This window comes from Eptatretus burgeri, chromosome 12, assembly GCF_056783735.1.
Source record: "Eptatretus burgeri isolate ZD-2024b chromosome 12, Ebu_testis_v1, whole genome shotgun sequence".
Classification (NCBI taxonomy): Eukaryota; Metazoa; Chordata; class Myxini; order Myxiniformes; family Myxinidae; genus Eptatretus; species Eptatretus burgeri.
Window position 1 is genome coordinate 47,560,479 of NC_140972.1, and position 17,014 is coordinate 47,577,492.

Below are 17,014 nucleotides of genomic sequence, written 5' to 3' on the forward strand. Positions count from 1 at the left end.
AACTTGTCCACCAAGTTTCATCAGAATCCGTCCATAACGTTTTGAGATATCATCCTGAGGACTGTTGGGCCCTGCATTGTTTTATCATGTTTATTTCCTCTCCCCCATCCCCCAAACCCATGCCCCCCCCTACTCAAAATAAAAACATCAAAGATCATTCAAGATATGTATTTATCATGGGTGCAAATCAGAGGTGTCATCAAGCACCTATCAGAGGCTCAAGATATGTACATGGAAGGTGGCCAAAGAAGATAAGCTTCAAGTACAAACACATCATAGGTGAAAAGTCAATGATTGCTTTTTGGGACAAAGGAAATAGAGGACAAACCAAGTTTATCAATTGCAATTTTGACTCGACTTCATCAGTCAACATTAGGTTAGAGCATGGTGTTTTTCATGCAATTACACAAAATCCAGAAATTGGACAATTACAGAGCACGTGCTGACGTTAAGGGGAACTACCTCATCATTCCAAAAGAGTGTTTCCACTGTCGAGCTTTTCACGCATCACTCATTTATACGGTGTAGCTGGGTATCTCAGCAAAAGGCATCAATTGTACAACCTCTAAAGAATTGCATCTCAAGAAATTCAAAGTTAATATTACTGCACCAAGAAAACATTTACAAGAACAAGCAGTCAAAACCAAACAAGTAAATAGGTTTGTTGATTTTATTTTCAAATAATCTTCACATCTTCAATTGCAATCTATCTTGGCAAAGTTTTACAAAAGATGAGGAAAAAATAAAGATAAATAAATGCAGTCACAAGGAAATCGGAAGAACAAAAGATCCGTGAAAAATATGAAACACCTTAGAATCGATCTGTGCTCGAACATTTCCGTAATATCAGAGTAAGCTTTCTGTAAGATTTGAAAACCAAAGACATCCTTCCCTCATTCTTTATGTAATCTTCACATCAACATTGCTGAATGAAAACAAAATGTTTGGGGATTATTATTAACCAAAAGGAAGTCTGAGAGAGGAACCAGTGGGCAAGCGTGAGCAGCTGATCAAAAAAAAAAACGTGAGCAAATTATATGGGATAAGTGGTTTTGAGTTAGGCAGGTCAGTTCCAGAAAGGTGACAGCCATTGTGAATAAGAGTGGGTGGGCCCAGTAAATGATGGAGGGATGGGTTGAGAGAGAGTCTTTTCATTGGTAAACAAGGAAAAGAGGCAAAAATCTAATTACTGGGAAGCCATGTTGGGTATGTCAAGGGATAGAACAGGTGCTGCCAATGCTGCTGGTTGGGTGACGCAGAGATGACATACAAAACATGACGATTGGAGGCTCTTTTCTGTACATTCCTCTCAAAGCTTGATGGTATCAGGTGAGAGTTCAACCGGTAAAAGCAGCAGGAAAGAGGGTCGCTTGCAACGCCGGTGGAAATTTTGGAATTCTGCAGTTCTGCAGATGCCCATGCTGCTGCTAGGCCAAGCAAATCTAGAACTTGTCGGCGCTCGTAACCCATGAGGCACACCGTGCTGGCATCGACAACACGTCGCAGAGCTACAAGAAAGGTGATTCGAAGCTCTGGCTCCCGAGGAAAATGTGCTGCAAGGTAAGAGCACAGACGCTGGGCCTGTGTTGCAAGAGTCGGGAAGTCGATGAAGAAGCGGGAGCACATGTACCGTTCCAGACGTCGGGCCTCTGCTGCATTTTCTGGTTTAAATCCCCGTGCCAACAGCTCACAGTATTTGAAGAGGCCACCTCCACGAATTTCTTCTGGGCGGTGGGTACAAATGAGACGTGCTGCGAGGTGGTCAAGGGCAGTAGATATCTTGCCATACAGACTCTCAGCAATGACTCCGGGAAGAGAGGATAAAGAAAAACAGTGAGACGACAACGTGGAGTCATCGTCTTGGATAGATTCCTTAGCATCATGCTCCTGAAACTGACGCACAATGGATTCGTCGTCGGCATTTGCGAAAGATGAATGCTTGCATTGACATTGAGATGGGAAGCAGCGAGGATGGTGCCGAGTGGTTTCACAATTTAAAGCACAATTCACCGTTTGGCTTTTTTGCTGAGTCAGACCACCTTCAAACGCACGAAATGAGAAATCACTATGCCCATCATTCTCCTTGAGCATTGCACCTCCATCTTCAAAGCCCTGTCCATCACGGTTTTGCTCAATAGCACAGCAACAGATTTTACATTTTGAACACCAGTCATCGGCACCTTCTCCAACATGGATTTTTCCATCCTCATCAGAGTCACAACTTTCCAGATTGTGCCCAAGGTGGTTGTCAGATTCATAAAACACCAGCAAAGGGTCCAGAATGATTTGGAAAGAGTCAACAGAAAATTCGAATTCACGTTTCAGAAACGATACAAACTTCAATTCAAGGTTCCTACCATCACGATTCCACAATGACACCAATGACCAGCGATCCGATGGTATGGCAGCTTTACCATACTGCCTTGGTTTACATGTGGTTAAATCAACTTCAGGATCAAGCCCTGAAATGTTGAAAGTACTAACCAATTTTTCATCCATCATCGGCGAAACGTGTACCAAAGGAGGCCCCGGACACACAGTGGGAGCAAACTTTGAAGCCCTAACACCGGGCACATTCCCAATAACTTCAGCTGGATGGATTTCAGCACCAAGCCCAGAATAAGCAAGCCCTGGATGGTCACCAGCAACTTTCACCAACTTGAGGATGTAGGCAGAGCAAAGTGTAGCAGGAGACAGACGAGAGCGTTCCACGGAAGATGGAAGGAACTCCAAGAGGCATTCCAGCACAGAAAGCTTTACGGCCTGGAGGCACACAAATATAGCTATATTAACAGCATGAAGAAGTAAATCAAGAACAACCGCAGCACTAATTTTTTTCCTGCAAACTCGGACTGTATATCGAATTTTGGTGGAAATATGTTTACAGCAACACTGAATACACATATTTGGAGACTTTACTGTACTTGACTCAATGGATGATTGAATAATTAAAAGAACACGATTAACAAAAACAAAACAAAAAAAACAGGATGCAAGGAATTAGCAAGGTCAACTGGAGTGAAGTCGATGGCACGCCATCACAAATCCACACGCTTTCCACCAAAAGCAAAGTTGAAAGATGGCAACAGATTGCACCAGAAATGACCCAATCTCAAATTTTGAGTTGAAAAAAAAAAAATTCAGTTTTGACCTCTGACAGGTATTTTTTGGGGGGGGATTTGACCTTTTGAAAACCCCAGCGGCAGGCCCACGACACTGCTCTTGCACCTTCTTGCCATGCGGTGATAGTAAATTCCACCAAGTTTGGTGAATTTCTGCCCGACCGTTTATGAGGATGAAAGCATGATGGACAGACAAACAAGGGACAGACCCAATTACAAAATCCCCGTTCTTTTTGTTTGCTTGTTTCAGTGTTGGGATAAAGAAACCCGAACACTGGAAACATTTATAAGCCACCAAAACAAAATGGAATTACAAAGTCACAATATGTACCGACGATCAGTACAATGACCGAACGCTAGATGCATTAAACACCCATGTGATGAAGTTAGCACTCATGCCACAAATTCCTTCGTCATACGCATGGCGACAACAGAAAGCCATGGTTTATGACGAAGCTAAAGACTCGCGCGCAAAAATAAAAATAAAGTTAGTTAAATGAAAGCAGCTGAGCATGCCGCAAGGAGGCACGTCCATAACCAACGATTCAGAACATATTGGAATAAACACAAAGACAAAGTGAACACCCCCAAAGAGGGCCACCATCACCTTCAATAGAAGATGCGGAAAAGCTGGGGAGGGAGCATTATCCAGGGTGTTTCAAAAATCCAGAATCATAGGAAATTCTTTCATTTATTTAGAGACGATGCATTTCAGGTGGATCGGACGTCATGGAGCGATTACGCCACTTGACTTTTTTTTAAATTTATTTGGAGACACCTGGGATCAGTGGTTTATAGCCACAAGACCACATCCTATTGAAGATTTAAAGAATGAAATCAGAAACGAATGTGATATGCATGTCAGTGGCTTGCAATTTGAGCAATTATTATAATTATAAAATTAATATTCCCATGATTCTGGACTTTAGACACCTGTAAAATGCCAGCCTTCTGCTGCAGTCAGTAAAGAGATTTCTCAATTTGGCTTCCACGACTCTTTTGATAGATATGGTACAACATTCGAGAGAGATTCGGCAAATTGAGAAACATTAGAAAGCCTTGTTAAAGGAGGTTGTCAAGACTCGCCTAAGGTGATAAAGATTACAACGAAAACTTGAAACATCTACGAGGACATGAAGAGTAATGCCTCCTATTCTATTTCTCCAAAACATGTAAAGGTATTCAAATGAAACAAAGCACAGTCCACACATGTGTGCTTCTCAGCACCGAGTGTGAAGTTTTGTGATTCTGATATGATGTCGCAGTGCTGTGATAGTCAAGATGGCAGAGGACAGCACGACGATGTGAGTGATGTGAAGGATGGGATGGGACGACACGACTGGAGATGGGATGGGACGACACGACTGGAGATGGGATGGGACGACACGACTGGAGATGGGATGGGACGACACGACTGGAGATGGGATGGGACGACACGACTGGAGATGGGATGGGACGACACGACTGGAGATGGGATGGGACGACACGACTGGAGATGGGATGGGACGACACGACTGGAGATGGGATGGGACGACACGACTGGAGATGGGATGGGACGACACGACTGGAGATGGGATGGGACGACACGACTGGAGATGGGATGGGACGACACGACTGGAGATGGGATGGGACGACACGACTGGAGATGGGATGGGACGACACGACTGGAGATGGGATGGGACGACACGACTGGAGATGGGATCGGATGCGACGGGACGACACGACTGGAGATGGGATGGGATGGGACGGGACGACACGACTGGAGATGGGATGGGATGGGACGGGACGACACGACTGGAGATGGGATGGGATGGGACGGGACGACACGACTGGAGATGGGATGGGATGGGACGGGACGACACGACTGGAGATGGGACGGGACGGGACGACACTACACGACTGGAGATGGGATGGGACGGGACGGGACGACACTACACGACTGGAGATGGGATGGGACGGGACGGGACGACACTACACGACTGGAGATGGGATGGGACGACACGACACGACACGACTGGAGATGGGATGGGATGGGACGGGACGACATGACACGACAGGAGATGGGATGGGATGGGACGGGACGACATGACACGACAGGAGATGGGATGGGATGGGACGACATGACACGACAGGAGATGGGATGGGATGGGACGGGACGACATGACTGGAGATGGGATGGGACGACACGACACGACCGGAGATGGGATGGGACGACACGACACGACCGGAGATGGGATGGGACATGACCGGAGATGGGATGGGACGACCAGGGATGGGATGCGATGGTATGGGATGGGATGACCGGAGATGGGATTGGATGGTATGGGATGGGATGACCGGAGATTGGATGACCGGAGATGGGACGAGAGATGAGATGAGACTGGAAAGGGGATGGCATATGGGATGAGAGATAAGAGATGAGACTGGAGATGGGATGGGATGGATGAGATGAGATAAGAAAATATGACTGGAGATGGGATGGGATGGGATGAGATATGAGATGACTGGAGAAGGGATGGGATATGGGATGAGAGATGAGATGCAGACTGGAAATGGAATGGGATGAGAGATGAGATGGGAGATGAGATGAGGAATGGAGATGGGATGAGAGATTATACGAGATGCGGACTGGAGATGGGATATGAGATGAGAGATGCGGACTGGAGGTGGAATGACAGACGAGATGGAATGACAGATGAGATGCGAGATGCCATGAGATGACCGATGACGCGAGATGGGACGGGATCGCTGGAGCTGGTATGAGATGACTGGAGACAAGTTGGGTGCACCATTATGATCCTGAGCATAAGACAGTCAATGGAGTTCCACCACAAAGGATAACCAGCTCCAACTTGGCTCCATCAGATGTTAATCTCTTCCTCAAACTTAAGGAACACCTTCATGGAGAACATTATCACGACTCGTGAAACGCTGGTTCAGTTATCAAGATGTACATTTGTATAGAGACGGCATCACAAAACCACTTGAACGTTGACAAAAACGTGTGCACCACAGACCGCAGTGGTGATTATGTTGAGAAATAACCACCACGGTCGAATAAAGATGGATGTAATATCTGTCCGTCATTCGAATATCTTCACCCGTTTTGGAGACATAATAATGGAAGGAATCACTTTACAAAACACATCAATGCCCGAAATTGGAGGGGCACCACCACCACCACCACCACCACCACCACCATCAACCTCTTCATTTGATGAACGAAAGAGAAATGGACCAAAAATCGAGGTGGGTGTTCGGGGAAGATAACCCAGGAAGGGAGAACATTAATCTACGGGTTAAAACAAACACACACCAACAATGATGTACAAATCGATGCTCACCTGGAACGCTTCCTCGCAATGCAGGTCCATCTTGAAGACCAGGTCGAGGTCCTTGTAGTCAAGACACCGATTTCCAGGGTCCAGCACGTGAGCAGCCGCCGAGCCACAGAGGCGCACGCTGTGGACCGGGAGGTGCCGGGAGAGGAGGCGGGAACGCACGCTCGACAGCAGCAGGTGAGGAGTGACGGAGAGCGTGGGGAAGTTCCCTCGACCGTGGACGGAAACCGGAGAACAAAGGAGGCGATGGAGGCGGCACAGCTGGGAGGGCGACAGACGTTGTAAATGCGACGGGAGACTCGGAGGATCGGAGCCAGGTTGCTGTGGAGACGGAGTTCGCTTCGACGACCGCGACGGGGAAGGAGACCGCCGACGATCCTGTGGAGAGGAAGATCGCGAGGACGATCCATGACCATGTCGCGATTGGGGCGCTGGAGACGAGGCGGGCGGCTTGGAGAGCGGGACAGAGTCCCGAGGAGGAGATTTCGACGAAGAATTGGGACAAGCGGATTCCTGAACCATTACTGAGGCGACCGGTCGGGAAGTCTGGAAGAGGGGAGGAAGAGGAAGGGCGAGGGAAGACATCGGAAGTTGACAGAAGAGAGAGAGAGCGATTAACTTTACACCGAGCGAGTCAAAGACCGAGGAGGAAGAGCAACGATTCAAACCGACGATCTCACCACAGTCTCCACTGCGGGAGAAAAAGAAGAAAGAAAAAAAAATACCGACTGAGACTCGTTTCACGGAATTTGTGCTCGATTTTGTAACAAGTTCATATTAATGTTTTCCCCATCATTACCAATCACCAAGACATTCGTGTTATCAAACCCGGTTGCTAATAACAACCCTGAATCGCTCCCGTTACATGAACCGCTTCAACGAGAGCACGAGCACGAGCGCGTGCGTCGCCTTTTTATCAGCGCGGTTTCGGGTCACGTGACCTCGCGACACGCCCGATTTGGAAAGTCGACGCTGTGTGTATTAAACGTCGAGGAATCTTTCATTTTAATTTTCAGTGCTAACTATATGTAGCTAGTGTAAGTAAAAGTATAATCTATATGTATATATTTCCTTGTCCGACCTGCCCAATGAACTGCACAAAGACTTGAGAGATTATGAGCGGTGCGAATTTGTCGCCACAAAGCGGCCATCTTGGTAGGCCCACTCGTCGCAGATATATTTTGACTCGCGTAATAAATTCTCGGGTGATCTTGACTATTGAATGTTCATTTTTAGTTGAAAGTCAAAGTCGATATGTGAACACGACGCAACGCGGGACGCAGTGCGTCATGCACTGGGCCGAGCAACATGGCGGCGTGTGCGGTGGCGACACAATGGTGCGCGTGGCGTGAATTTACATTTTCATGGGTGAAGACAATTTAATGTTTTCGATCCTGATGAATATAATAAACAGGGAGGTGTACGCTTGGCCGATGTGTAACGTTTGGTGGAGAATATGTCACGGTTAAACGTTTATTTTGAGTACAGTATGAAGAGTTGAGAGACGCAGGTAACGTCTCCTTTGTTTGTAAACCCTCAAACCGCAACGTTTCGTCACATTTTGATTTTCCCATCACTTCAATGCTCATGTCTTCATTTTTCTTTACTAAGCTTTTACCTATGCCGTCTTTTCAGTGTACGAAATATTTTGTCTGACAATAACGATAATTCGACAGAATGTATCGTATTGGTTTGGGCAGTATTGCGAGTAAGGCTGGTCTCCCACCGCTTACTATTCCACATATACTTCTGTTCAAGGAAAGTATTTTTTGCACATTTATTGCTGTGGAATATAAATCAGCATTAATACAAAACAACAAAAAAGTGCTCTTCAACTCATAGAACAAAAAAAAAATTTTTTCCACAGGCTTTGACAAATGCTGCAAACGTTGACATCATGGTAATCATACACTGGACAAACAGGAAAAATGAATGAACGACAACAAATCATCCACTGTATGGACAGAATAACTGTGTGATTGTTTTGCCTGTTTTCGACGAAGCAAATCTTCGCCTCTCCATTACACTGTTCATGAGGTCCTTTTCGAGGAGGCTTATACTTCGGACGACCCCATTTATGTTTGGAAGACAACTGAAATGAGAGCGAGAGATGAACCTTCAGAGTTTAGGCTTTATTCCATTTGATTGGAGCCGCTTCTACGGGCACACCGGGGAATACAGGTTCAGCTAGGAGTACATAAGCAGTAACGTATACATGTGCAGTTAATCATTGCAGACAATCCGCGTAAGCACGGAGTTCGATATAATCTCCATTCTCACCAGTCAATGAGCACCTTCAGTTAACGAGCATCAAGTGAACAGCCGATGTAAATGGCAATGCCCCGGGGACAACCACTCGTGCCGCAGAGACCTCCCCTTATACGCGAGACGCACAACATGTGATCCCGCGTCATGTCCCTCAATTCACGTCAATTCACCACATTCTCCCCACCTTTAAAATGTAACTAGGGGCCCATCTTACACACCATGATTGCTTTAGCACTATAGGAGTATACACTTCAAGCAACGCGGACTAATAGATCTACAGAAGCATACATGCCAAGCAGTGATTATTTTGAGTTGTAGGAGCATGGAAATGAGCATCGATATATGATATAATGGGCATATAGGAGCATGAGCAGCGAGAATGCCGATAATCCCCTTTACAGATTGAGTCGTCGAGGGGGCCTTATTCGTCGACCTCTCCGGGAGTAAACGGCAGTTTCACTTGAGGGAGACTCCCGATCCTCTTGGTGAGCCTCGACTTGTGCCGGGGATGACTCCTCGATCGCTCTCGGGTGGAACGCGGCAGCCCCGTCGCCCGGCGGAGTTCCTGGGGGGGGAACACCTGGGGAGGGGATGTCAGAAGGAGGAGTGCCAGAAGGTGGTGTACCTGCGGGAGGAGTACCTGAGGGAGCCAGATGGCGAACCGACACAGTGGTCTCCCTGCCATCCGGGAGCCTGACATGAGCATACTCTGGATTAGTGTCAATGAGTTCGACCCCCTCCACCAGGGGTTCATACTTGCTTTGTCGTACCGGGCGTTTCATGAACACTGTACCGGGATGGGTCAGCCAGTTGGGCACCGTTTGACCGTCAACATAACGTCGTTGGTGAGTAAACATTCGTTCGTGAGGAGTGGCATTTGTGGACGTGCAGAGCAAAGAGCGTATGGAATTCAGAGCGTCGAGAAGGGTAACCTCCCACCGCTCGGGGCCCAGTCCTCTCGATTTCAGCGCCAGAGTTACGGCTTTCCAAATAACTCCATTATACCTTTCCACCTGCCCGTTTCCCTGTGGGTTGTAACCTGTCGTTCGACTAGTTGCTATGCCGAGCTCTAGTAGGAATTGTTTTAGCCCGGCCGACATGAAACACGGCCCTCTGTCTGAATGTATGTACGAAGGTCTCCCAAACATAGCGAAGAGGTCAGAGAGACATTTCACGACAGTGCCCGAGGTCATATCCGAGCACGGATATGCGAAAGGGAACCTTGAATATTCATCAACAACGGTGAATATGTATCTGTTGTCTGTCTCGGTCGGCAGGGGCCCTTTGAAGTCGATGTTTAGTCTCTCGAAGGGGGAAGTGGCCTTGATCAGTCTGCCAGATGCCGCGCCATAGAATCTGGGTTTTAGTTCAGCACAAACAGGGCATGAAGCATTCATTTGTTTAATATCTTCAACAGAATAGGGAAGAATTTGTCTGCGCACGAAATGTGCCATCCTGGTTACCCCCGGGTGGCACAGAGACACATGGAGGTCTTGCAAAGCCTGACTGATTGTTGCCGAACTGTAGACCCGAGAGAAGGTATCTGCAGCAGGGTTTTCTTTCCCGGGCCGGTAAACAATGTCGTAACTGTAGCAAGCTAGGTCTATCCGCCATCTCATAATTTTTTCATTCTTAATTTTCCCGTTATTTTTCCCATCAAACATGAATGCCACGGATCGTTGGTCCGTAACGAGCGTGAAGTGGTTTCCCAGTAAATAATGTCTCCATTTCCGCAGCGCTTCGACGATGGCGTACGCTTCCTTCTCTATCGCTGAGTGTCTCTGCTCGCTTCTAGAGAGAGTTCTCGAGAAGAACGCGACCGGCCGCCCAGACTGATTAAGTGTAGCAGCTATGGCGTGATTTGAAGCGTCGGTTTCCACCACGAAGGGCACCGAGCTGTCGATCGATAAAACCACGGACTTACTGATATCATCCTTGAGGTTGTGGAAAGCTCTTACAACAGCGGCATCTGGTGGAAAGTTTTTGCAATGCACTAGGGGATGTATTTTCTCGGAGTATTGCGAAATCCATCTTGCATAGTAAGCGAACATGCCGATCACCCGGCGCATTGCCTGTAGGTCCTGAGGTGGGGGTAGCTCACGGAGCGGGCGCAATCGCTCAGGATCAGGCTTAATTGTGCCGTCGGCTATCGTGTAGCCGAGAAGGTCAATTGACCTTGCCGAGAATACGCATTTCTCGTAGTTGAGAGTCAGATTATATTTTCTAGCAATGCTCAAGAATCTGTCCAGATTCCTATCATGTTCCCTCTGATCCCTACCGCACACTGTGACATTATCCACGTAAACAAAAGTGTCTTTGAGGTTTTCATCTGAGATGATGTCGTCCATAACCCGTTGGAAGCAAGCTACCCCATTCGTGACACCGAAAGGTATTCTCCTGAATTGGTAGAGGCGCCTCCCTGCCTGGAATGCAGTGTAAGGTTTGTCTTCCTCTCGGATGGGAATTTGATGATAGGCGCTTCGCAAGTCGATGGTACTGAATACCTTATAATTGGCCACGCGTTCGACCATCTCATCTATGCGCGGCAGGGGGTAGGCGTCGAGTTGGGTGAAGTGATTGACCGTTTGGGAATAATCGACAACCATTCGTTTCTTATGGTTCTGACTGCTGGTTACTAACACCTGTGCGCGCCATGGCGAATCGCTCGGTTCTATAATTCCCTCCTCCAGTAATCGCTTGGTTTCCGAAGTGATGAAATTCATGTCAGCAGTGGTATATCGCCGCGATTTGATCGCTATCGGTTTGCAGACCGGCGACAAGTTAGCGAACAGCTGGGGGACGTCACCTCCGCGGTGGTCAACGCATTTAAAATTAGACGAGGCTTGCTTCCTCCAAAGGGTATTTCGACGCTCGTGTGCTGCTTGAGGACATTATGACCCAGAATTACGTCTGCGCACAAATCACGAAGCACCAGTACCTTTACATCCCGATGCGTGTACCCTTTTACGTCCAATTCAACATTGCAGTACCCTCGTACGCGGGATTGTAGTGAGGTGGCGGCCATGCATACCGTATTGTCAGTCGGGTGGATTACCCATTTCCTGCCCTTCACTAGCGAGCTGTTGACGAAACTTTCAGAGCTACCGGTATCAATCAGTGCCTCAGCCATATGCCCGTTAATTCGTACGTTGATGATAGCCTTGGATAGATTCCCCGGTCAAATGTAATGTCAAAGAAAGCCATTGTGATGTCCTTATCCCAGATATAATATCTCCCGAGATATAGCAAGGAGTACATGAATCCATGTTTTTTTGTATACCTTGTCGAGGCTCGTATGAGAGCTAACACACAACTCACAGCAAGGGGGCATGAGACAAGAGGGGTGAGAGTGGAAGGGACAAAACAATGGGGAACACACACATTAGGTGAACTGTGGAAGGGAGAGGGATGGGGAACATGGCAAAGAGAAGATGGACATTAGAGGGACTTTCAGGAAGGAAAGCAGGAGAAATGAAGGAAGTGGGCTTGGGTGGAAATGAAGGAAGTGGGCTTGGGTGGATTATCGGGGGTAGAAAAGATCGAGGATTTGGATGGGGGATGATAAGAGGTGGTGGTGAACAGCTGTTTTGAAAGCCTGGAGGGAAGAATGGGAAAGAATAGAGTGAGGAAGTTTATTCCAAAGGCGGGAAAAAAGAGGAATGAAAGAGTGAAGATGAGCAGTGATTCGTGATTTTGGTAGTTTTACCAGAAGGGGGTTGTTGGCGGACCTTGAGTGCCCTGTGTAAATGTGGTGGGGACAAATCGCAGAGAGAGCAGGGGGGGGCAAGGCTGGAGAGGAGTCGGTAGAAGACAGAAAGACCACCGACCAACCTGTGGTGATTGAGTGAGAGGCCCAAAGACTCAGCTTCATTGCGGGAGATGCCGATGATCTTAAATGCCCTGGTTTCGACAGCGTGAAGCCGAGAAAGGTGGGAGGCAGGAGCACCAGCCCAGAGGGGAGAGCAGTACTCCATCAGGCTACGGACAAAAGCTTTGTAAGTGGTCAGGAGCTCAAGAGGGCCGAGGAAGGACTTTGCACGACGGAGGATTCCCAGTCGGCGACTGGCTTTTGAGGCGAGGTTGGAAATGTGACTTTCCCAGGAAAGGTCATGGCAGATAGTGAGACCCAGAAGCTTGAAAGAAAAGACTTCTTCCAGAGGATTGTTGAGAAAGTGGGTTTTGTTGAGAAAATGGGGGGGTTTTGTAAACGGTCCTTTCGAAGAGACATAGTGAGAGTGTGAGATTTGTCTGGATTGAAAGACATGTTCCACGTGTTGGATCAGTTTGTGATTTTATCCAGATCTGCAGTGAGCGAAGAGCTGCTGCTTGCCGGTCTGAGGGATGACAGATGGTACGGCAGAGGGTGGAGTCGTCGGCAAAGAGAAATAGAGGATTTTCCAGAGAGTCCGAGAGATCATTGATGAAAACCAGAAAAAGAACGGGGCCCAGAACGCTACCTTGAGGAACTCCAGCCTGCACAGGAAGAGGGGATGAAAGAACTCCATTTAGGGCCACACGTTGACTGCGACAGGAGAGGAAGTCTGCGAGCCATGAGTGGAGATGGCCTTGAATACCATGGGAAGAGAGTTTGGTGAGTAGTGCAGGGTGCCAGACTGTGGCAAAAGCACGTGATATGTCCAGGGATATGGATGTTGACATTTTCGTTCCATATAAATTCAATTACACTTACTATCCACGTTTAAAAAGATTCATAGTCCAGTGGGAGAACCCCATAGTCCAGTGGGAGAACCCAATAGCCAAGTGGGAGAACCCCACAGTCCAGTGGAAGAACCCCATAGTCCAGTGGGAGAACCCCATAATCCAGTGGGAGAACCCCACAGTCCAGAGAACCCCATAGTCCAGTGGAAAAATGTATGGCATAGAGATAGCACCTCAAGGTGGGAGCCGGTGTTACATGAAGTGGTATTAACTTCCAATTGGTCACTTCACTGGCTTTGACACCAATACAAACTTATTTTATGGATCCTAGGCATCAAAAGCGACATATATTGAACAGTTTCAGATGGAGTGCCTCGCCACCATTAGTGCATTTAAAATTGCATCAGATGTGGCAATAAATGTGAATTGTTGCTCCCAGCTTGCCGGCTCGATGACAGAAGACGCCATTTGCATTTTTGCTTCCCCCCCCCATCCCTACCTCATTTCGAATCCTCTGCGGGCACGGGCAACCTGCTAGTTTACTTCTGCGGGCACAGGCAACCTGCTACTGTCGTTTACTAAAATACTCCAATTCTGGGGAAATTAATATGTACATAATTGTGGGGACATTAAGCCGTCCGTAAGGGTTCATGTGACCCACCCTCCTCATCAAACATTCTAATTGCGTCCCGAGTTGCCGGGGAATCCAAAACGATACGTGTATGTGCGTATATATATATATATTTTTTTTTTCTTTTTTTTTAATGTAGCTGACTAACTTAAAACAGCTTCTCACTGGTAATTCGGGTGCATCATGCCATCACATCAGCATTACTGTGCTCAGTTGACCCACAGTGCCTGTTATAACTTGCAGCTGGTTCAAGATCATTCATACTGATGACTGGAGTATTGTGTAGGTTGAGTCATGACCTCGCCTCATAAATAATCACTATCCTACACCATGCCCACTAGAAATAAACGTCATTTCTGATTCAATGTTCCATTTTACTCACCTGGGAGTCGTCGAAATGAACTTGTACAGGGTCTTCCGTAAAAAGAAGGAACTTTGAAATGCTTGTAACCTTTTTGTTTTAAATCCTATCATTATGAAACTGGCATCATTATAAAAGGTGATTGAAAAAGGTTGTGAAAAAGAAAGATTATTGTCTGCATCTGGATCTTCACCAAAATCTAATAAATTTGTCATTGCCACTCACCCAACCTGTCCAAAGTTGTGGCCGAATCAGTCCATAACTTTGAGATGTCATGCTCACAGACTAACAAACAAGAAAGATAGCGTGCATAGTACACAACTTAAAAAAAATCCAAACAATAGTTGTCATGGAAACAGCAATTTGGTAATTGGAAAATTGGACCTGTGAGTGTTTTACATGATGGAATGTTGTATGTACCAAATTTGGTGGATACATTTTCTAATTGTGGCCTTATAGGTATTTTACGTGTTTTCAATGGCATTGATCTTGACCTTTGACTAATTTCGACCAGTTTTTACACACATATACTCCCTGTACATACAAACAAGCTGTGTGAGTTTCATTCTGATATCTTGAAAAATTCCTGAGGTTTGGCATTAATAAAATCACAAAAACATCCCATTTGATTATAACGGGGGTGAAATTGTTGGCATGGACACCGTTTTCTCTTTGCCACGTGGGGCTTTTCCCTTTGCCACTAATCGAGAAGAACAGAACCTGAAAAAAAATCATTAATTGCTTTTATTTTGCACCCTCTCAGCTTGGTACTGAGATGGTTTACTAAGGGGGGGGGGGGGCTTTGACTTTTGATTATGACTGGTGAACCCCAAGTGTTATTGCAGAAGACCCTCAAACAGAAGGTCGAACGGGGTTTGTAAGGTCTTAGGGGACTAAGGGTTCTAAAGGGTGTAAAGTTTTAAAGGGTACGAGATGACCCGTGAACCCGTTGGGTTCCCGTTGTGACAGCGGTTGATAAAAAAAAAAAAAAATATATATATATATATATATATATATATATATATATATATATATATATATATATATATATATATATATATATATATAGCTCCAGCGAACTACACCGCTGAGGTTGTTTGCATTGATCAAATTCTCCCGCAGAGGACTTGACTGAATCGAGAATTTATTTTTTAATAATTTTTTTCGTTGCCCGATTTGAACGAAACTTGATATTGCATGTCAATGTGAAAAAAAAACGGAGAAAAGAAAGTCGACTAAATTATTGTGTGTAATCTACAAAACACAATTATATTTATTAATGAGCACTGAAGTATTACATCAACATGGCGGTTTATTTTATGCTTAAAAATAAATTGTTCTTTGTCTATACTAAATGTTTGAGATTTTAAAATAAATCATTTGAACAAAACAAAATAAAAGATAGCTCCAGCGAACTATACCGCTGAGGTTGTTTGCATTGATCAAATAATCTCAAAGAGTACTTGACTGAATCGGGAAATGATTTTTTAATAATTTTTTTCGTTGCCCAATTTGAACGAAACTTGATACTGCACACCGCAGGAGAATGGTGAGTCAGGTGGGCCTAACATTTTTGCGCTATCGTGTACCGTTTTGGCTGTATTTCGGGAACATACATACATAAAGGTTTGAGTTTGAGTAATATATAATATATAGATAGAAGATATATAAGAGGTCTAAATTGTCAAAAACATCTAAAAGGTCAAAAAGATGCCTAAAAATCTACATGTCCAAAAGATATGTTCCAATAGTACGTAATTAAGACGTTGTCAAGGTCCAATAATAAATAATCAATAGATGAACTCACATTCAAACAGTATGTGATTAAAATTATTTCATATGCAGCTTATAGCTGCTGGTTACATCATTGCTAGAAGCATGGCTGTGCTGCTGATGGTATTCATTTTTACAGGATGACAGGCTGAGTACACTCACCTGGTGTTATTTAACAGGTTGGCAGTGGCTCGAACACAAAGACCCAAAGATCTTAAGCCAGCCACCTTAACTGTTAACGCCAACTGCACTGCGGTGGGTGGGGGAAGGGGCGAGGAGGCCCACCCCCTCGACATTTTTTGCAACTGCTGGGGATTTAGAATTATCTTCTCATGACGTTTTTCTTCAGGGTCTTGCACATATTTTGATACTACATACAGTACATCCAAATCAGACTTAAATCATCGATTTTCCAAGTGAAAACAACCTCCTCCATCTTCGGTGGTGGAGGTAATGATTATGAAAGTGAGGGGGGATTACTTTTCTTTTTAATGGACCCTTTAATCCATGCAAATAAATAAAAATGACTTATTTTACCAGGAACTTCAATGTAGGAGGCCATTAATCCTGTGCAATCATTGAACTTCATCATGAAGACTTGAGTGGCTGCCTTCCTTTTCTGATCGTAGACCTCCTTGTAACATTTCAGGACATTCTCCATCTCCCTCCACAACTTGGAACTTCTCATGTAGTCGGGATCATGTTCATCACGAACGATTTGCTCAGAATGATGGAGCAGGACCGACTTGCTCAGAATGACGTGATGCGGCAAAAGCGTCCGCAGCGAGTGAACGATTCACTCAGAATGACATGGCGTTGTTGTCGTTATTGAATTAAATCCGCACTGTAGCGAAAATGT

The 17,014-nt window shown here is 45.8% G+C and overlaps 1 protein-coding gene across 3 annotated transcripts; it reads right to left on the reverse strand.

Moving 5' to 3' along the window:
* Positions 1-656: 656 nt before the first annotated feature.
* Positions 657-7,407, reverse strand: LOC147015552 (terminal nucleotidyltransferase 5B-like). 3 transcript variants are annotated; one of them, XM_085850396.1, is made up of 3 exons: positions 7,144-7,407; positions 6,467-7,009; positions 657-2,763 (listed from the first exon to the last, which is right to left on the reverse strand). In XM_085850396.1, the coding sequence occupies exons 2-3, from the start codon at positions 6,983-6,985 to the stop codon at positions 1,183-1,185; spliced, it is 2,100 nt and encodes a 699-aa protein (XP_085706522.1). In that variant the 5' UTR covers positions 6,986-7,009; positions 7,144-7,407; the 3' UTR covers positions 657-1,182. The 3 variants fall into 3 exon arrangements, with proteins under 3 accessions (XP_085706522.1, XP_085706523.1, XP_085706521.1); XM_085850397.1 differs by having other exon boundaries at positions 7,263-7,403; XM_085850395.1 differs by having other exon boundaries at positions 6,467-7,407.
* Between the last annotated feature and the right edge of the window lie 9,607 nt (positions 7,408-17,014).

Coding starts and splice junctions, on each gene's coding strand:
- LOC147015552 (XM_085850395.1), bottom strand. CDS start 7,048: ATGTCTTCCCTCGCCCTTCCTCTTCCTCCCCTCTTCCAGACTTCCCGA. Junction 2,764..6,466: donor ATTGCGAGGAAGCGTTCCAG/GTGAGCATCGAT, acceptor GTGTGCCTCCAG/GCCGTAAAGCTTTCTGTGCT.